The 15352-nt window shown below is 52.2% G+C and overlaps 3 protein-coding genes and 1 long non-coding RNA gene across 4 annotated transcripts; all 4 read right to left on the bottom strand.

The window, feature by feature from the left end:
- Nucleotides 1-3565: 3565 nt before the first annotated feature.
- Nucleotides 3566-6421, bottom strand: LOC119104166 (DNA (cytosine-5)-methyltransferase 3C-like). The gene is made up of 5 exons (XM_037227846.1): nucleotides 6290-6421; nucleotides 5356-5441; nucleotides 4841-4935; nucleotides 4303-4413; nucleotides 3566-3733 (listed from the first exon to the last, which is right to left on the bottom strand). Exons 1-5 carry the CDS (start codon nucleotides 6319-6321, stop codon nucleotides 3566-3568), a joined length of 492 nt encoding a protein of 163 aa, XP_037083741.1. The 5' UTR covers nucleotides 6322-6421.
- Nucleotides 6422-6511: 90 nt separating this feature from the next.
- Nucleotides 6512-10149, bottom strand: LOC119104165 (DNA (cytosine-5)-methyltransferase 3C). Its single transcript, XM_037227845.1, has 8 exons — nucleotides 10119-10149; nucleotides 9720-9892; nucleotides 9169-9233; nucleotides 8621-8765; nucleotides 8110-8221; nucleotides 7706-7848; nucleotides 7199-7294; nucleotides 6512-6598 (listed from the first exon to the last, which is right to left on the bottom strand). Exons 1-8 carry the CDS (start codon nucleotides 10147-10149, stop codon nucleotides 6512-6514), a joined length of 852 nt encoding a protein of 283 aa, XP_037083740.1.
- A 102-nt stretch (nucleotides 10150-10251) lies between these two features.
- LOC119104164 (uncharacterized) lies at nucleotides 10252-11964 on the bottom strand. Its single transcript, XR_005094879.1, has 3 exons — nucleotides 11883-11964; nucleotides 11198-11297; nucleotides 10252-10379 (listed from the first exon to the last, which is right to left on the bottom strand). It is a non-coding gene; the product is annotated as an uncharacterized LOC119104164 (long non-coding RNA).
- Nucleotides 11965-12864: 900 nt separating this feature from the next.
- Nucleotides 12865-14286, bottom strand: LOC119104167 (DNA (cytosine-5)-methyltransferase 3A). The gene is made up of 4 exons (XM_037227847.1): nucleotides 14251-14286; nucleotides 13844-13997; nucleotides 13329-13417; nucleotides 12865-12948 (listed from the first exon to the last, which is right to left on the bottom strand). Exons 1-4 carry the CDS (start codon nucleotides 14284-14286, stop codon nucleotides 12919-12921), a joined length of 309 nt encoding a protein of 102 aa, XP_037083742.1. The 3' UTR covers nucleotides 12865-12918.
- Nucleotides 14287-15352: the final 1066 nt, after the last annotated feature.

Here is a 15352-nt window from a genome sequence, read left to right as displayed (position 1 = left end):
AGGCCAACTTTGGTCCTTGCTCGCTTTCTGCAGGAGAGGCCATGACTGTGACATTTGGAGTTAAATTATCTCATAAAATGGGTTGCCTAAGTGTAATACAACACAAGACATATTGTGCTTACCATATCTCGCATAAAGTTTAGGGTGAATCCCACTGCATTCCCGAATTAGAATAGGGAAGTCAGGATTGGCTTTCTTCAGTGAAACATAGCTGTTCTTGATGAAATCCCTGAAAAATGAATAGTTATGCAATAAATGGAACCAATAAAACTGATGAAATAGCTGATGAGGCATGTACCGGGCCAGATAAATGTATCACACTACACTTGATTTGATTTACCTAAACAACCCACATCATTGCTTTAGACACACACAACTTTTCACTACACACAGGCAATTTTGTGGGTATATAATGCAGGATATGTCATGACAGTAAACATATTGTACATGGCACATCAAATTTCCACAATCACAACCTCAGTTAATCACACTTTTTGTCCAGGTTAATAACTTGAATGACAGATTTGCAGTGTGACCAGCAAGACAATAAAAACAAAAGCATATATGCACTTCACAATATCCAAATCCCTGAAATAACAACCTTTGTACAATGTAATCTCATAACCTTAAAATGGAAGTCACATGTTACTGAACCTGCGGGCCCAACATCACTCCATTGGTACATATAGCAAGAGCAAAGGCTGTTTCAAGCATATATACCTGAGCAAGAACACATCATTCAAATTTAAGCTTCCTCAGTTATTTTGAGGTGGAACAACAATGAGAGCATCACAAAAGTGAACAGAGTGTCATTTTGTTACCCATCTTTGTCCTAGACCCATGTTTTGAGACCAGACAGGCAAGTAAGCTGTACAGCATGATTTACCTGGACTGAAAAGGGTCAGAAACAGAACAGGAGTATCAGAACTGTAGTGAACTGAACTGTACCAGAAATGGTCTGCCATTTTGGAAAGAGAACCACACCTGAGAGTTTGCATGAAAGTCTGACAAGATTACAGACCAGCTTTTAAGAACTGTACTGCTTGTTGTCAGAATAATGTACAATCAATGATAGCCACAATATTACCCTCCAAAAAGGATGAAGAAATAGGCTAGGCCAGCACAGAAAATACAAAATTTTAGGCAGCCAGACATGGACTGGTCCAGCCTGTGGCTCCAAGTATCACAATCATGCTTCCATATTGCTTGCAAACTTTGGTTGTGTAATGCACAGAGACATGGACCTTTGAAGAGCATTTCCAGCCCTGAGGAACTTTTAAACCCAGCCAAGGACAAGGATTATTTTCAAAACACTCAAGATGACAGCCTCTGCCCATAATCTCCTTTTGTTTCTAATCCATGTCAACTAAACTAACCAAACACTGGCACAGCTAAAGCTACTTCACTTCACCCTAATTCAGTTGATTTACAATTTTGGGTTGTGTAGTCCCAACTAATCGCAGCTTCATTTTAAAAATGTAGGAAGCAAAACATGTGCATTTAGGTTACCACTCCTCACATCATGTGTGATAATGGCAACGAAGCCAAACAGGCACATTAACCCAAGTATTTATCAGAATAATGAGAATGAATTTGGAAATGAAACATAACCTAACCTGAGATTTTGAGACACCCTCAATATTACAGGCATTAACTCAGTAGACGTTTCTTGCGCACCAGCTATAAGCAGCCCCGACATTAAAAATTATCTGGAAGGACAAATGACCGCGACAACCCTAGAACATATATACTTAACACGGACTCCTTGAATCGCAGGCCGCGGAACTTCTGACACAAGTGAAAGCCTTAATTCCTATCAATGAGGCACAAACCTTGCCACCGCTCCAGACGCCATTTCTGCTAGCCCAAGGATGTCTATGATCTTAATGAGTCTGAATGTATAATTGTATTTCCGCATCAAGCGAGAAACACACCTGATGACGGCATTGTAGATAATCCAGAATACACGTTATCTGCACTCACGAATCGTGGTCGACTGCACAATTTTGTAGGCTTTCTTGAAATCATTTTTATTGGGCAAGGCCATAGCTTGTCATCACAGTAGGGGACGGGGAATAGACATCCTTTCCAAATTATTTTCACGATTTTCCTCTAACATCACAATACATGTCCTGTGCCACGCTTATTTTCCCGATAACAGATATTATTATCGCAACCAGATTGTCCCCCAGTATGACCCCATACCCACCCAGGCTGATATCCCCTTGTGCCGCGCCCATCCATACGTCCATCTGATCGCTCCCAGGAACCATGACATCCCGTGATGTCCTCCGACATTCTCCAATTCTCGTAGTCGCAGAGGGTCTCCGGATTTCTCCCTCCCTCCCTTCCCTCGGCCACTCTCTGGCCCCTCACCACAGCCCAAGAATGCTGCGTCGTCACAGCCCTGCGGTCGGCACGTACGAATGGGACCAGTGCGGGGGACGTGGCGTAGTCCTAATTTAGCCGTCCAACAAGTTTTCTGTTCGTAAGACAACGTTGTAGGTCTGGGGTACAGCCTGATTCGACCTTTCCCAAGTCGGGTCATGACGTTTCCGTGGTGTGAACAGAAGAGGTATGCTATGCGCCGAGGCCCCTAGTCACATTCAAAATATTCACACGCCGTCTAAACCGCCAGCAGAGCTGCAGTTCGTCATCCTTGCATAATTGAAACTGTTGCATACATTGGTTTATTGTAATGTAAAGATGCACGAAATACACGAAATGCCCTTGCACGATTCAGTCAATTAGTTGCTGAGAATTGAGCAATCAACCACTTGGCTTTCATTCAGTTGCACCAGTTGCTTCAGCAGCTAACACCAATATTAGTGATCCACAATATCTCACGGAATATAATCACCAGATTAGCACAACTTTGAAGGACTTAATTGCGCCAAGGATAACACAGATATCTGCTCAAATGTCAGCAAAATACGCCAATGCCGACCGTAAACGATGGACAATAAGATGCCACACCCATCAAAATTAGTGATGTTCTATGAGCTTCAAGATCAACAAGAGGGCATTATCTAGTTCTATATCAACTCGCAAAGCAGTAGACATTCGAGGCTTTCCTGTCCTTGTTAGCCTGTACATATCACATCCTCATTGTAAACAAGTGTACAAGACCAGAGTGTGACATGTAATTATACACATCAGCTTTTGATTGTTGTGCAGCCATACTGTATTGATGTGCAGAGATACATGTATCTTCATCTGGTTCTTTGCATATTGCAAGCAGGCCATGCAACATTGCATGACATGATATGTAAATCTCTTCTGAAAATCAAGTCACTACAAAGAAGGACTGTCAGACCGCAGCTTAGTTAGACTGGTCAGACTGCAGGGAATGTGTGAAATGCTCTGCTAAAGGGCGTCATGCTATTGAGGATGTATCGGCCGACGCCCTGCTGAAGAAGGGCGTCAGACTGCTGAGGATGTGTCGGACGACGTCCTGCTGAAGAAGGGCGTCGGGCTGCTGAGGATGTGTCGGACGACGCCATGCTGAAGAAGGGCGTCAGGCTGCTGAGGACGCGTCGGACGACGCCCTGCTGAAAGAACGGCGTCAGGCTGCTGAGGATGTGTCGGAAGACGCCCCGCTGAAGAACGGCGTCAGGCTGCTGAGAATGTGCCGGACGACGGGCGCGCTCCAGGCTCGGCCCCAGCAGCTGCTGGCGCCTCTGAGGGCCCAGGCTGCCGAGGGTCGGTTGTAGTGGCGGGGTAGGCCAAACATCTGGGAAGCCACACAGCCCGGTCAGAGCAGGCCATAATCACAAAACAGTGACAGTGTGACCGGCAATAACTCTCACACATCTGAGGACTGAGCTCAAATCTGGAGCATTAACATCAAGCCGTGTAAATGTCATGACACTACTGCAAAGAACTTGCTGCTCACCCTCTCGAAGTCACATTTATGGAACCCCGCATGAGTTCGAGCTCTCTGGCATGCAAACGCCGTCATCGGGTCAGAAAAAATCACCTGTAGGTGGTTCAACACAGGAAGGAAGCCCACCGTGTTGTAGACGGACCCTGCGGGCGCTAGGACGAGGCTGGTAGCTCCGACCACTCGGCACCGGTCCCCGCCGGCGGATGACCGCAGCAATAACCCGGTACGGGGGGAGGGCAAGCAAGGGGTCGGCTGGTCTTCCGCTATCACTGTCATGTCACTAACAGTTCAGTTCAAACGTTCCCAATGGTCTACTAAGCAATCAATTGAGGCAGGCCGAAATAAATCCGGCCTTCGGGACATCCAGGGCGGGTCGAATCCTGTCTTTTTCATACCGCCAGCACACGTGACGTCACCTGTTCTATCTCGGTGATCCACATGACGTCACCCTGCCCGTCCATGACGACCGGGCTGAGGCTGAGCCGACCCTGGCGCAGCGAGTTGCGGCTGGTGGTGACGCAGCCCACCTGGTGACACCAGCGCCATCTCGTGAGCGAGACGAGAGACAACAGATGCTAGTCCCATTGCCGAGATACCCCCATGCGCTTTTCCAATTTAGTGCCTTTGAATGGCTTTCACAGACGAGCTTGCGTTTAGAACAATCTACGACGCAAGCCTGCCCTGTTCTCTGCTGTGGTTGAATACATTATCTCCATCTCCGTTTGACGCGGCCAAAGACCGTGGCTCTGCAGTACCATGCCCATTCAGAGCCAGCTGAGAGTCTGCACACTGGACCAAGGCAGGGCCGAGCTCTGAGCCCAGACTGACCTGGTCGGTAGCCGGCTGGCGGCAGGGCAGCACCAAATACCGAGCTCTCAGTCCAGACTAACCTGGCCGGCGGCCCCGCCGGCGGCAGGGCCGTCACCACACACCGACCTCTAAGTTCAGACTGACCTGATCAGTGGCCGGCTGGCGGCTGGGCAGCACCAGACATGGCGCTATGCTGTGCTCTGAGTTCAGCAGATGAGGCGGCAGCGGTGTGAACAGGCCTGGAGACAGAGCCAATCTGAACAACACGGACAGGTCACACAGAGGACATAGAGGACGAACGGCGGCCCGTACTGCACTGATGAGCTTCAGGGTATGAGCAGGCATTGGACCAGTTCAAGATTGGCTGAAAAGACCATGCGAGCGATACTGCATGGCTGCAAGTCAAGCATCCTCAGCCTCTTCTCAGGACCAGCCAACAACAGACGACAGCCGGAGATAAAACAGGTCGGAATGTTGTGTGAACAACTACCACAGACGAGGACAGTGGTGTCAACGACCATCCGACTGGAGCTAAACAGGCTGTGTTCTCTTAAGCCACAAAGACGATTAAACGTCATCATCAGGTAAGGTAGCGCGACCTGGCTCGAACGCGGCGGACGCTGTGGGCGCTGTCGGTGCCTGCCGCCGGCCGGCCCCACCTGGTATGTTTCCCCAGAAGAAGCGGGGCCGACTCTGCGGCGAGAAGTGCTTGGCGTCGATCAGCGCCGGCTCCATCTGCAGGAACCTGCAGGTCAGGGGCCGCACTGAACAGGCCACGCACAGCACACCAGAGCCACTGGAAGGACGACCCTCCGCCGGGATCAGGACCCTTTAGGACCCTTTATGAGATCAGCCCACGGCTACCTGTTGAGGCACGAGTGACAGGAAGTTTCCCAGTAGTGACGGGTGATTCCACAGGACTCTTCACCTCAGTGCACACAAACACAGCATGCACTTATACTTGAGGTAATTCAGAAAAAAACTAAGGCTTCTGCTGTTTTGCATGCGTAATGATGGCGAGGAAAGACTACACACGCAAAGAAAATAAACGTTCTTCAATAAACCGGACGATGTAATAAAGCGAATAAACGGGCGATACTTGGAACAGGCATGACATCCACACTTGCTATAGCAATGAGACTCGGTTCTTTTTACCAGATATAACGGAAGTTTGGGATTCAATGACGCCTTAGATATCTCGCGGTGTTCAGCAATATAATCAAAATGTAATACAATGAGATAATTATTTCTAATGTTGTCTTGTTTTTTCTACACTTTCCATCGTCTACTTCTATCATAGTCGTGAGGTGCGCACTGAGCTCGTTAGGACGAGCACTCCACATTTTTGTTGCCTGTTATTACAGGTATTCCCCTGTCTACTTAAGACCGCTCAGTATCATGCATGCATGCTATAACTTGTGTCAAAGATCTGTTTCCAACTACATTTGTCTAAAAAATTATCGCATACAAATCACCAAAAATAGCTGATGACACATACACACACGCCCTTCAACGGGGAAGGACTTAGAGAGGTCCTACAGAAATGAAATCGTCAAACAGTTCACAATGATGCCTTGCGGGAAGAGTAGTCACCTGGATATCACCTTCCGGTACTCCAGAGGCATGGAGGCCACATTTTCAAAGAGCCAGAACACATGTCGGCCCTCGTTACACACTTCCACGCTACGTAGAATCCGGTAGAAATCGAAGAACAAAATGCCAGTGCCCTCGGGATCTGGAAAATGAAATATCATCATCATTAGTGGTAAGACACAACACACCTGACAGCACGTAACACCTCCTCGGTCATGTTGCTTATAGTTGCAGCATCATGGTTGGGCAGGTGACGCTGTGGAAGAACGGTCTCTGGATCGGGCGCACCATGATCGCATGGATGCCCATCTGAAAAAAAACGCGTACAGCTTCCCCACAGGGGAAACGGCTACGGCGGGCAGCACCGTCATGACCTTGCATGGTACCTTACACGTTCTCAGTAGCCACTGCACGGTTAGCAGGCGGCTGGTGCTGGATTCTTAGGGTGGCGGTAGTCGGGGCCAGTGTTGACGTGAGGCGCCAAGGCTAGTGAAGGCTGGTGACAAGGCCGCACTTGACCTTTTGTATCACACACAAGTACATTTGCGCAGGATTAAGCATTATGCACACATGCAGGTCTGTACTCAGAATATTGTATGTAGGGATCTTCATTGTAGCAAATCTTTTGTGCGACTTAACGCATTCAAAATGTGGTTACCTCGAAGTGATTTTTTTCACGCTTCTTTAAAATATCATCCTACCTTCCGTAAGTGTGACAAACATAGTACAAGAAGAAACACACGAGAACCCAGAAGAAAACGCCTCCAGGATCTGTTGTTGAGACTATTAAGTAGCATCATGCATACATCTCGAAAGCGCGCTGCATAACACTGAGACAGGAACACACCATATAAGTGGATGCACCACCATAATCATCAGAGTCAGACTTGAGGTCAACTATCCCCTCACTGACCGTAGAGGCCGCGCCGGGGCCGGGTTCACCACGCTGAGGTCGGTGCAGGGCGATCCGGCCAGCACGAGATCGACCGGCGCCAGTTCAGAGATCTGCACACAGCGGACACACCCAGCTGACTGTGCGGTCTGAGCGGGCACACCCAGCTGGCGGTGCGGTCTGAGCGGACACACCCGCTGGCGGTGCGGTCTAAGCGGACACACCCTGCTGGCACCCAGCTAGCGGTGCGGTCTGATTGCCTCCCGCCCGCTCAGGACCCTACTCTTCATCACACTGACCAAAGATGTTCAAGTTAAAAACACGTAGTTAAGATACACGTCAATCTGAACCCAAGAGCACGCACCACGCAATATGGCAACCGCTCTGAGCCTACAGGAATACACCATTTACCCCCGGTTTTTGACAACACTGACTACACTGCCATCGTCTATGACAGGAGCTGACCAAAAAAGGGTTGAACACCTCCAGCCCACACGACCGCGGCCGCACGGACATGACCTGACCTTGACATCGGTGAGCGTCTCCACCGCACCCAGCTGGGTGACGCGGGGATGGTTCATGGCGGTCACGTGGATAGCGTCCGGGTCCGTCTCGGCGGCCAGGTACACCTCCACGGCGACCCCCAGCTGGCTCAGCACCTGCATCCCTGCCGCGCAAAACCGCCCTGGGGACTCCAGCTCGGCGGCACTTTCCCAGCCCGCCACAATTGGCTTTCATCAACGTGCATTGGAAGATGAAGCCAAATCTATACTGCGTTGAATCAGTCGTAATCAACTGCAAATCAGCATGCTAAAGCAAATATCGGAGACCTCCAGTGTGTACCCCGCGTTAAGACGCGGGGGTACACACTCGGATCAAGCGACAGGCGGAAGATCGGGGAGTCTGGGACCGACGGTGAGCGGCTAACCTGTGGCGATTCCGTCGAAGAGCGACAGCACACGGATGGGCCGCCTGTTCTTGAACTGCTCCACCGGCAGGCGCAGGGTTGGGCAGGAGCGCGGGGTGAAGAGACGCGCCACCTGGTGAGCAGAGTGCAGCAGTGGCGGCGTCACTGACAGGGGAGCAGCGTCCACGCCAATAAAACGTCACCTGGCAACCCTGGCACAAGGACGGGCGCGGAAGGGAGCATGACCACGGTGGAGCGCACCGAGTGTGTGTGCGCGTGTGCGTGTGTGTGTGTGGGGGGGGGGGAGTGACAGCAAGAGAGGAATATTGTGAGATATTATACATAGTTTGCTACAGTTTACCCGTAGGCTTTCGACACTACACGCAATCTGCTTAAACTCCCAGCGTGGCGAGCCGATCCGGTATTTCAGCCTTATCTCAATGGCGGCGTGTCAAGCCCGGTTGTGCCGCGCGGCCCGGGCGGGCTGGCAGCAGGCGCGTCGCGTCTCCCGGCGGACCCGCTTCGGACGTACCCGGTGTTTCCAGTCGGCGCGACCCCGCAGCGGGCTGGCGTCACCGGACACGTGACACAAGGGGCAGCGCCAGGTGGGGAGCGCGGCCAGCCGCTCCGGCGCGCCCGCATCAATCAGCACGCTCAGACACACCGAGCAGAAGCCCCTGTGGCACCGGAGCAGAGCGTACACCAGTCCTCCGTCACAGCGACAGGCTCTCAGGCCGCTGGCGGCTGTCCAGGTTCATTCCTCAGTCGCGTGAGCACAAGTGATACATCAGAAGTAGGCGGCCTAACTCATCAGCGCGCAATGCGTTCCATATTGCGTAGTCACGTACTTCATGAGAAGTTTTGTGTAAAAAACACATATTTGCAACCTTAATGAACACAAACTTGGCGTGGGCTACGAACAGTCAGCCCAGTGATTTTACTCGTTGACATCCTTCCTAATGCACCAAGTGGTGAAAAAACTCGTGAAAATAACTACCGTCCGATCAGCACGTTTGCATGCGGTGGGGCCAACTTCCGTGACGTCATCGGAGGCGAGCGGAGTCCAAATGGGTCACTGACCTATTGCAGGTCATCTCGTCGCAAATTAACAGCTGGCCCAGACGAGAACAGACCACGCAGTAGGGCTGCAAAATAGCCAGAATGGTTGAGGATAAAGCCGCCGCCTTTTTGTCACATTGTCATTGTCGTACAACAGCCCAATATCAAAACACAGCCCGAAGTGCATATGACAGTGCAGGATGTAGGAAAGATCTACCGGAAAAGACGGACGGCGGTGACGGCTCCAGTACCCAGTCCAGACACACTCACAGTGCTGCGACCAGCGCCACTCACGCTGTTAAGGTCAGCGTTCTCACGGCGTTGCGACCAGCGACACTCACGCTGTTAAGGCCAGCGTGCTCACAGTGCTGCGACCGGCGCCACGCTGTTAAGGTCAGCGTGCTCACGGTGCTGCGACCAGCAACACTCACGCTGTTAAGGTCGGCGTACTCACAGTGTTGCGACCAACGACCTTCACGCTGTCTAGGTCAGCGTGCTAACAGTGCTGCGACCAGCAACACTCGTACTGATAAGGTCAGTGTGCTCATAGTGCTGCGACCAACGACACTCACGCTGATGCCGTCCTCGGCGATGGCGAACATGGTGTCGCGGATTGCGTCCTGGCAGGGCGCGCAGAGGCCGCCCACCACCAGCGGGTGGCCATCGGCGACCTCCGGTGAGCCGCAAGCCACACACACCGCCTCCAGGCCGGCGGACGGGTCGGCCGTGCGACGCAGCCACTCGGCTGAGGGGAGGGCGTGAGCGTCAGGCGACCTTAGGCCACAGGATGACGGCCGTCAGGTGACGTTTGGTCACAGGATAACGACCGTCAGGCGACATTTGGTCACGGAATGACGGCCCTCACGTGACGTTCGGTCATGGGATGACGGCTTCTTCTAGCTGTGGATACATTGCAAAGGCCAGATGCCGTTTGAATCATCTGATGTGTATTTGTACCCAGTGAACCACACGAAACCCCGTCTCGTAGACATAATCTGGCATAGTTACTGGTGACAGCATTCACGGCGGCTGACTGTACCACCCCGTCCCGCTTCCGTCCTGTGGTCTCCGTCGTCAGAGGCCCGCCTGATACTGACCTCTGCCGTCGGGGGGCGGCGAGTGACTCCTGGCCGGCGCCGGCCGCTCCCCCGGGCCCGGCTCGTCCCGGGCCCGACGCTGGCTCGCCGCGATACCCGCCAGGTGGGACAGCACGCCAGCCGGTATGCTGACATCTGGCGGCGGCAAGGGCGTCAGCCTCCCCAACGCCATCTGGAGCATCCGGAGCCATCCGTTCATTGGCTCTTTTCACATGCCAATGCGACTTCATGGGCATGATCGGACACCACTTATGTACATTAAATTAGAAGTCATAGCAATTTGTGCCTAAATTTTAATCACATGCATAACATGGCCCGTCCATAAGCTCCATCCCGCATTGTGGTCACCTTCAGCCCCCTCCCCAGGTTTCCCACTGGACACGCACCGATTAAAGACAGCATTCTTTTGGCCCCTAGTTGAGCAATGGCCCTTGAGACAAACAAACACGAGTGCTGCTTGCCATGAGAGGAAGCCAACAATATCCGGCATTGGTGTTTAAGACATTTTAAAAAGACAGGCATGATTTGAGACCACATCTGAGCATAATATTTTGTTGTTCCCCTGTTCCGTCCCGGCAACGTTTCATTAACCTCCGTCTCCGTCCACGCGTAACGTAACGTACAGACGACCCCCATACTAGATTCACAAGTAACCCGCTAAATGCAAGTGCTCCTATTCACACAGGAAACTGTTCTCGTTTAATGTGTCCAATGAGGTGAATACTCCGAGACAGATTAATTACGGAATGCTGCACAAATCGACAAACTAACTCGAGTAACGACACGAAGTCATGCATTCTCCAAATGAGCGACTGCAGCAGCGTGACATAACGGTAGCCCATTCCATCCCAAGGCCTGTTTGCAAGAAGTAAATTCAGTCCCGACTATACAGCGTCTGCCTGCAGCAGCCGCGCCGACCACCAGCAGCCGGTGCGCCGACCACCTGGACCGACCTTCGAACGTGAGCCCGTCGTCGATGGCCGACTGGCCCCAGCTGATGACCTGGTGAGTGGAGCCGGCCACCGGATCCAGCCCCAGGCGCCGGCGGCACTCCTGAAACACGGCGCTCCATGTCGATCGTGTGCGCGATCAGCGGTCTCTCACGATTTCGAGTACAGCCACAGGACCGGTCTAATCTACCACAAGGGAGCATTCTCAGGCCCGGGAGAGAAATAAACCGACGGACAACACTCAGCTCATGTAACATTTAGACACCAGCAGACGCGCTGTGACAATGGAACTGATCTCATCATGAATGGTGGAGTTCCGAATCGCTGTTGCGTCGTTGACATTCAGTCATTTGGCCGGTCTCGACTTCAAACCGGACACCATTTCGATGTTATTTTTTAAATTGGCTGGCAAACAAAGCCCACGCCTACCATCACGGCATTAGCACATGGTCATGAATGTCAGAAACTTACAGCACTAACATCCGTTCCTTTTAAATCCTCTACTCACGGGCGAATACAAGCCAAGGACACCATGCATGACACGCGATGAGTAACTCTGCCGGCAGAAGCCAGTCCCCGCGAGACCGCCTCATGGGGCCGGGGTGCACAGGATCGAACACCACGCACACCGCTCCGCCATCAGCCAGCGGGCCAGCATAAGCCGGCGCCGCTGACGCCAGTCCCTCACCCGGAGTGCCTCGACCAGGCCCAGCTGGTACGCCTGCAGCCGGTAGGCGGGCTGCACCAGCGAGCGGAAGCCGGCGGCGAACTCGACCACGCGGTCCCGCACCACCTGTCGCCATCGCGGGCAGCACTCCGTCGGTGACAGTACGAGGACAGGTGCGCACTGGTTTGTCTTAGGTGGTTTGTCCCATAGCTCACGGCGCGGACAGCTCAATGCTCGGCCTGTGCCAATCAGTTCAACCAGATTTTGTTAAGCATTCTACGCCCAACCGCGCAAACCTCACGACTGAATTGATGCTCATATTCTGTCACAATTTATGATACAGGAAGGATATGACGCACGCGTGACTCCCGTCGCAAATGTGGATGTCTAAATCAACCTACGCAGGCGGTTAAGGGCGCAGCAACGTTTCCTACCAGACATTCCGAGATTTGCTGACAGTCTGACAAGAATGACTGATTTAACCACATCATATTCCTCCTTTGCCGGCGAGAAGACATAGAACGGCCCGGATGTTACCAGCCGAGCGGTCCGGGGTGCCGGACTTCGAGCTAGACCAGGTCGGGCTATAAGCAACGACACCTCCTAACCGTTTCAAACAGAGCCGTGAACAAAGACGGCCGGACCGTCGACCAACCGATGCTTCTAGGGACGGGCAAACCATTACATCACCTAGGGGAGAACTGCACTGTATGAGGACATGGGCAGTATCCTGCCCGAGCTTCCTGCCAAGCCCGAATATATAATAATCCCAACTACGCCGTTTCCACACCTTGCACACTAACCAACGTGCCAATTTTCATAGAGGTGAAGTCAAACGGACAAACTGGAAGACACGAAGGCTCACTCAGCCCCCCCCCCCCCTCTCTCTACTCCCACAATGCCGTGCGAAGTTGGTGCGGCGGGCCCGACCTGGCCGGGCAACGGGTTAACCTTCTTGCCGGCTTGACAAGAACCCAGCTGATTTTTTCGGAGCTTTTTGTTAGGGCGGACATCTTTCTAAGCATGACTGATCGGTCCGAAGCATAACCACGGCAGGCTATCGAGCTCTGGCCTCATCGTCGAAAGTCTGCAGGGACAGAATATAGCAGCTCAGCAGCCAACAAGCGCGACCGGTATATTTCTGCACCGAGAGCAATTTTTTTTCTATCCAGTGAGTTTAGGGGTCTCACACTGCTACTACAGTAAAAACTATAATTGCCCGTAGCAATACCGACGGACATTCTGGGAAGAGTTGCATGGGATAGACCTGAAATTGGAATCAAAATATCCCGCAGGACATTTACGCCATGAGCCGCATGACTGATATGTCTCGATCTTAACACTACACCAAAGCATGGGTAGCTCAGGTAGTTTTCAACCTTGAACGGAACGATCTCATCTTAGCACTCTAATTCCGTACAGACAATATATTAACTGCCTCGCCGTGGAGGTGCCGTGACTTCCCACCTCTGAGATTCGGTGATCGCCAAACCAGTAGACCCAGGGCCGGTCCCTGGAGGCCAGCATACCACCCCGCTCGCCTTTGACGAGCATCCCTGGCGGCCAGCACAGAACCACACTGGTCGCGTTTTCAGCACAGGGAAGGAAACATTCTGTGACGCCGAAACCTTTTGCTCGCAGCAGCAGTCGGTGGAGGAACTTTCCCCGACAGACCATGTTTTGGCTAGATAATTAACCTGAATATGCAGTTGATAGAAGAGTAGAACACATTTTAGTAGAAACCGTGGCACCATGTTGTTACAATAACGACGTCCCGAGGCCGTATCTGATTTTTTTTTAGCGATGAGCGATTGTGTCTACAATCAGATTTCATTGGGGCAAACTTAAGGATCGCCTCTATGGTTCGTGGGATGTTTTACACTCCAAACATCTAGACAAACGATGCACGTAGCACATTGATAACGGCACTTCTCAAAAGTTTTCAGGAAGACTTTGCAGCACTGCGTTGCGCTGTTACATACCTGGCCACCACTTGGACGCGCCCAGCTTGGCCCAGACCAGGGAGCCCTCTGTGAGCGCCCCCCAGACGCTGGGGTCGAGGCCGGCCTCGCAGGCCTGATCCTCGAGGCCTGCGCTTGCGTTCGGCGGTGGCGGTGTGGCGTCCCTGTCGGCGTGCTCCGGCCGACGCGGCCGCGGCACGGGCGTCGCCGGTGACCGCGGTCGGGGCCGCCGGCTGTGTCGGCTCCTCAGCCGCGCGACGAGCGCCGGTCCCGCCTCGGGTCGCCGCCCGCGCCGCCGCGCGGCCGACGGGCGGGTCGGCAGCCCGCGGCGAGCGGCGGGCCGGCCGTCCTCGAGCCGGACCGGCGCCGCGGGAGCTCGGGACCCGCTGCACCGGACCGGCGCCGCGGGAGCTCCGGGTCCGCTGTACCGGGCCGGCACAGCGGGAGCTCGGGGCCCGCTGCATTGGAGCGTCCGCCGCCGGCTCCGGGCTGCGCTCGCGCCCGCCGCCCATCCGGATGAGGAAGAGGTCGTGCCGGAGCGGCGGCAGCGACGTCGTCGAGAGGTGGGTCAGTGCCAGCTCCTGCCGAAGCTGCACTGTTCGCTCCTCCATCTCCATGCGGTCTGCCCGAAGGAAGTTTAGGACACCTGCTGCTGTGCTATGCAAGCATGCAACAGAAACACGGGCAGCATTTTATCCTTATTCCATTTGTATGCCAACAAAATTATAAATGAGCAACTCACACGCAAACCATGCACCAAGCACACCACAATGAGACAGACATGAAAATTTGCAAAACCAAACCTTTCATAAGCTGTAGTCTAAGTGCCACCTCTGTCAGGTGCACTTCCAGTTCTTCATACTTATCTTCATTGTCAGCAAAGTCACAGGGTGTGTTGAATGACATATATTCATCTCCATCTTCCATGTTTGAAGTTTTTATACCACTCTCCATGCATTCCATCTCTGAAGTCAGTTGTCTGTCACAAGGGCATCTTCAGGGTGAGGGAATGAAATCAGTACAAAAGATCAGAGAATCAGAGGATGAAATCAGCACAAATGACAGCTGCACTTACTAGAGTAGATGAGTCATGATCTGTCATGAAAACAATATCTCGTGCAGGATTTACCTAATTTTGGTTAACATGCAAAATCGCAAACCAACTATCAACAGCAGGATCATATGATATGTGAATGTATTCACATCAACTCAGGCCATTCCAGCTGGTATAAGTCATAAATATCACATTTCTCTGAATTAATTTCCAGTAATTGTGCAACTCTAGCAGAACACATTAAAAAACCAAGTTTTATCCTAACTATACAAGAAGCTTTTGCAGCACTATATTTTTCATCTTACCAGTTCATGTAAAAACAGGAATAATTAGTCAGTCTTGGCTCAATATCAACATTGCTTGTCCCACTCCTTGATATCAACACATAAGCATATATTACATCTTGCTCACAGGACTATCAGATAGTTATGGGAGTAGCCTCATACAAAGACATACAATCCATTTTCTCAATCTAC

The sequence above is a fragment of the Pollicipes pollicipes genome, unplaced genomic scaffold (genome assembly GCF_011947565.3).
Source record: "Pollicipes pollicipes isolate AB1234 unplaced genomic scaffold, Ppol_2.1 Scaffold_5990;HRSCAF=7108_pilon_pilon_pilon, whole genome shotgun sequence".
NCBI lineage: Eukaryota > Metazoa > Arthropoda > Thecostraca > Pollicipedomorpha > Pollicipedidae > Pollicipes > Pollicipes pollicipes.
This window is presented reverse-complemented; position numbering and strand designations above follow the sequence as displayed.

Coding starts and splice junctions, on each gene's coding strand:
- LOC119104167 (XM_037227847.1), bottom strand. CDS start 14,286: ATGCAGCGGGCCCCGAGCTCCCGCTGTGCCGGCCCG. Junction 13,418..13,843: donor CGCGTCCAAGTGGTGGCCAG/GTATGTAACAGC, acceptor GCTGGCCGCCAG/GGATGCTCGTCAAAGGCGAG. Junction 12,949..13,328: donor GCGATCACCGAATCTCAGAG/GTGGGAAGTCAC, acceptor CTGTCCCTGCAG/ACTTTCGACGATGAGGCCAG.
- LOC119104165 (XM_037227845.1), bottom strand. CDS start 10,149: ATGCCAGATTATGTCTACGAGACGGGGTTTC. Junction 9,234..9,719: donor TCGCCGAGGACGGCATCAGC/GTGAGTGTCGTT, acceptor GCTATTTTGCAG/CCCTACTGCGTGGTCTGTTC. Junction 8,766..9,168: donor GACGAGATGACCTGCAATAG/GTCAGTGACCCA, acceptor CCGGTGCCACAG/GGGCTTCTGCTCGGTGTGTC.
- LOC119104166 (XM_037227846.1), bottom strand. CDS start 6,321: ATGCCTCTGGAGTACCGGAAGGTGATATCCAG. Junction 4,414..4,840: donor GCCAGCCGGCCACTGATCAG/GTCAGTCTGAAC, acceptor TGGTGTCACCAG/GTGGGCTGCGTCACCACCAG. Junction 3,734..4,302: donor GGATCACCGAGATAGAACAG/GTGACGTCACGT, acceptor GTGGCTTCCCAG/ATGTTTGGCCTACCCCGCCA.